Below are 3,970 nucleotides of genomic sequence, written 5' to 3'. Positions count from 1 at the left end.
TCCCAGCTCCCTCCCCGGGTGTCCCAGCTCTCTGGCCCCTGCTGCTCTTAGCCAGGCCCACCCTGCCCTGCTCGAAGACACACCCTACAGAGGGGCTCACCCCAAAAGCACAGACCTCTCTTCCCAGACAGCATCCCGGCTGCAGGCATGGAAACACACAGCCCACTGCCCCGGGGCCCTGAGACCCCTCGGGGTGTCCAGCGGTCCGTCTCACAGGGGCTCAGCCTCCTCTGTCTGCCCAGGGTCTGCTGGTGGGCTTGAACCATAGACCCTCTAGTTGGCAGCCAACAGGTGACCCCAGGTATAGGAGGTGGGATTCCAGTAGGTAGTTTAGGGGGAGTATGGGGGTGGGGCACAGGACTAGATGCAGCAGGAGGAGGGAGAAGAGGCCCTGAACCTGTATCCCGGGATCATGCGGGATCTGCCCACCCCCTAGCCTTGGTAGGCCACTCACAGGGAGGCCGAGTCCAGAACTCCAGCAGCAGTATGGCAAAGTGGGAGTGGGGGGATGCAAGGGGTCGACGGAGAGCAGAGACATCCAGGGAGTCCAGACCAGAGCCGGCACTTTTATTTTGCCACATTGAGGGGAAGCGGGCAGAGGAAGGGGGCAGGTCTGCGGGAGGAAGGCCAGGGCTGAAGGGGAATGTGCCGCAGCCCCTCAGAGTCTGCACCCACCCTTGGCCGAAGCCTCGGGCTGCCCCCTCCTAAAAGTCCCCAAGCCCTGACGTCTAAGGTGCAATCTTAGGCACCCACATAAACAACATGGCACAGGCACTGCCTGGCCACGAAGGGCAGCTGCCCGGGTGGACCCTACCCAGCCCACCCAGGGGCCCCGAAGAGGGAGCTGCTGTTGGCAGGTGACCAGGAGCTCTGGGACTGCAGAGGGTTCTGCGAGGGGGATGGGACCCAGGTCAGCCCACGGCCTTCCCCTCTACAGGGACTCGCGCCTGGGCTCTGAGATGCTGGCAGCCCTGCTACCAGACCTCCAACCTCAATGCCAGCCTAACCCTGTCCAGGCACTGACACCTGCCCCCCAGGACAGCCAGGCCTGGCCCCTGGGGACCATTTCCCTGCTGACCTGCTGGTGGTGGTGATGGGATGGGGTCACAGGCTGGAGCTAGCAGCCTCAGGAGTGAGCTTTGTAATGTCGAGAGGGGAGAAAGTGTGTGTGTGTGTGTGTGTGTGTGTGTGTGTGTGTGTGTGTGTGTGTGTCCAGGGACCTCTCGGCCCTCACCCTCCAGAGCAAGGCCTGCCATCTGCAGGCACACACACCCCCCACAGGCAGGCATGAACAGCTGGGGGGTCTGTGTCTGCACAGCCCAGTGATGCACACTGACACGCATGCATACTCACCAATGCATGCACACCAATGTGTTTACACACTACTATGCTCAAATGCACACATGTGCACATGTGCGCACACATGCATGAATCCACACCTGTGCACACATGCATGCATGTTTTCACATGTACACACATGCATATATAAATGTGCACACATACTACACACATGAATACGCACATGTACTCACATTCACACACTCATGCACGTGTGTACTCAAGTGTGCATGTACACACTCTACAGGTGCACATTCTATGTATGTACACATGCACACTCAAGCACACATGTTCATATCCATGTGCACACACTTGCATGTGCTCACGTACACACTCTATCACATACATATTCACACACGTGAGCGGTCACACATACACACACATGCACAAACCTACCCCATTAGTGGCACCTCGCTCCCTCCTGGCCCCTTCCTCACCCCCACCACAGGCAGAGCCCACCCTCAGACACAAGCTCTCCAGGGTCTCCCTCGGCCAGCCCCCTTGCCCAGGGCAGGGCAGCCTGGCCATCTCCAAGATGTTCATGCAGCCACCCCAGACTCAGGGGACACCAGTGTGCTGTACCTGGCCAGCTCCATCCCCCAGGGGAGGGGTCCTGGAGCAGTGCTGAGGGAATCTGCCCCCTGGGGAGGAGGCCATTTCTCCCACACTTGGGGTGGGTTCTGTTTGCAGATTCGGCCATCACGGTGGGGACTGATTAGGGGACACAGGTGCTGCCCTGGGACGGTGCATGTAATTGACCAGCTGCCAGGCGGCTTCATACCTGGGCAAGGGGTGCGAGTCACACAGGAGCAAGGCCAGGGTGCCGGCACCTGCAGGGCAGGTGTGCCTTCTGGGACAGGCATGTGCATGGTGAGACACATGTGTGTCCTCAGACCCACACCTGCAGGACACCTGGACCCCACCTGAGTCCTCTCTCAGGTCCCACAATGGACTTGCTCACCACAGCCCAGGTCTCTCTAACACCTGTCTGGCTGTTCCCGGGGGCTGGGGGCAGGAGGGGGGGCACGAGCTCTCAGAGGGCTCGGGGAGGGGCATGCGAGAAGCTGCAAGGTAGGGGTGGTGCCCAGCTCCCAGGGCGGGGAGGATGGCGGGTGGCCCTAGATGACTGCGCTCTTGTCCTGCCGGCAGTCGGCTCGGAGGCCCGGCCGGGCCAGCAGCAGCTCCTTCTCATGGACCAGGCTGTCCAGGAGGTCCTCCTGGCGGTAGTTGTGATAAGCCTTCAGGAAGGCCAGCACCGTGATGGCCAGCCAGGCTGCCCACGCCGCCCAGAGGCCGAACTAGACGGGCAGAGGCACAGAGTTAGCATTGGCCTGCACAACGCCCCAGAATCAGGAGTCACAGGGGAGGAACTGGGTCCTGAGTGCCGCATGAGGCAGGAGCCTCCTCTGCCCTCTCCGCCCCCTGCCCAGTCCACTCAGCCTCCCACCAGACTCGCACTCGCATGTGACTGTAAACTGGGGACTGTGTCCTTGGGGCAGGCCGGGCTGGGGCTTCTGGTGGTCAGGGGCATGGACAGCTGCTGGGGCGTACCATGGACCAGGTACCATCCCCCCGCCCCCCACTCCCTCGTCCCCACCTGGGCAGTGGCAAACTGGTCGTAGAAGGCGGAGTTGTCTACATTCAGCTCCAAGTCAACGTCCTGCAGCTCTTCACAGCTGGAAGGGCAAGAAGGGGGTGGGCAGTTACCACAAGGCCTGTCAGGCAGCAGCTGGCCCAGGAGCAGCCCTCTGATGGCAGGAGGTAGGGGACAGGGCAGGCAGGGACCTCTGGGGTCATCTTCTGAGGCCACGGTTCATGCCCCCGCCCCCACACTCAAGGCCGCCCAGCTGCAGAGCTGTGGTGTTGGCAGTGGAGACCGGGCAGCAGGGTGGGGGTGAGGGTGCCGCCGCAAGGCTGGCCAGGCTGGGGGCAGCGTACCTGCGGGGCAGGGAGCCCTTCTCAGTGATGGTGTCACACCACATGGTGAAGCCCACGCTCACGATGGTGCTGGCGATGAAGACGAGCAAGACCAGCAGGGCACTGACCAGCAGGTGCAGGAAAGCACAGAAGAAGGAGCTGCCGGGCAGACACAGAGCAAAGGCCACTCAGACCCCGGGCCAGGGACAGGCAGGGGACACTGAGAGCCCCTAGGGCTGCCTGAGACAAATGGGGCGCTGGGGCCAAAAATTTAGGTCCTGAACCTGGGGTACACGTGGGGCTAGGCTGTCAGTGGGGCAGAAGCAGATAGCAGTCCCCCCAGGAGAGCCCTAAGGGCCACTGACTACACCGGCCAGGCAACCTGAGCCACCACCAGCAGGTCACTGGATCCACACGGTGACCAAGTAGACCCCTTCCTGGGGGGTTTTAATCAACAAGCTCTCCAGTGGGGTCCCAGCCAGAATAGGCTCCAAGTCACTGGTGTGGGGGCTACTGACTGGCCAGGTGGGAGTCCACAGACTGTCAGCCCACCCGTCCACCCACCCGCTCATCCATTCATTCACTTATGCATTCATCCATTCACTGCTCATGCTTTCATTCATTCATAACCCATCTATCCATCCATTCATTCATTCACTCACTTGTCCACTGACTCATCCATTCATTCATTCACTCACTTATCCACTGACTCATC

General features: G+C 61.0%; 1 protein-coding gene across 1 annotated transcript in view; it reads right to left on the bottom strand.

The window, feature by feature from the left end:
* Positions 1-552: 552 nt before the first annotated feature.
* Positions 553-3,970, bottom strand: part of TMEM179 (transmembrane protein 179) — a 9,427-nt gene continuing 6,009 nt past the window's right edge. Inside the window, exons 2-4 of the mRNA XM_004698824.2 lie at positions 3,277-3,414; positions 2,936-3,014; positions 553-2,636 (exon numbers count right to left, since the gene is read on the bottom strand). Of these exons, the coding sequence (XP_004698881.1) occupies positions 2,457-2,636; positions 2,936-3,014; positions 3,277-3,414 (397 nt within the window). The 3' untranslated portion in view covers positions 553-2,456. The remainder of the gene's footprint in view (positions 2,637-2,935; positions 3,015-3,276; positions 3,415-3,970) is intronic.

The sequence above is a fragment of the Echinops telfairi genome, unplaced genomic scaffold (assembly GCF_000313985.2).
Source record: "Echinops telfairi isolate 266 unplaced genomic scaffold, ASM31398v2 ScPeMD7_18;HRSCAF=68, whole genome shotgun sequence".
Taxonomy (NCBI): domain Eukaryota; kingdom Metazoa; phylum Chordata; class Mammalia; order Afrosoricida; family Tenrecidae; genus Echinops; species Echinops telfairi.
The sequence above is the reverse complement of the archived record's forward strand: the minus strand, read 5'-3'. Positions and strand labels throughout refer to the sequence as shown.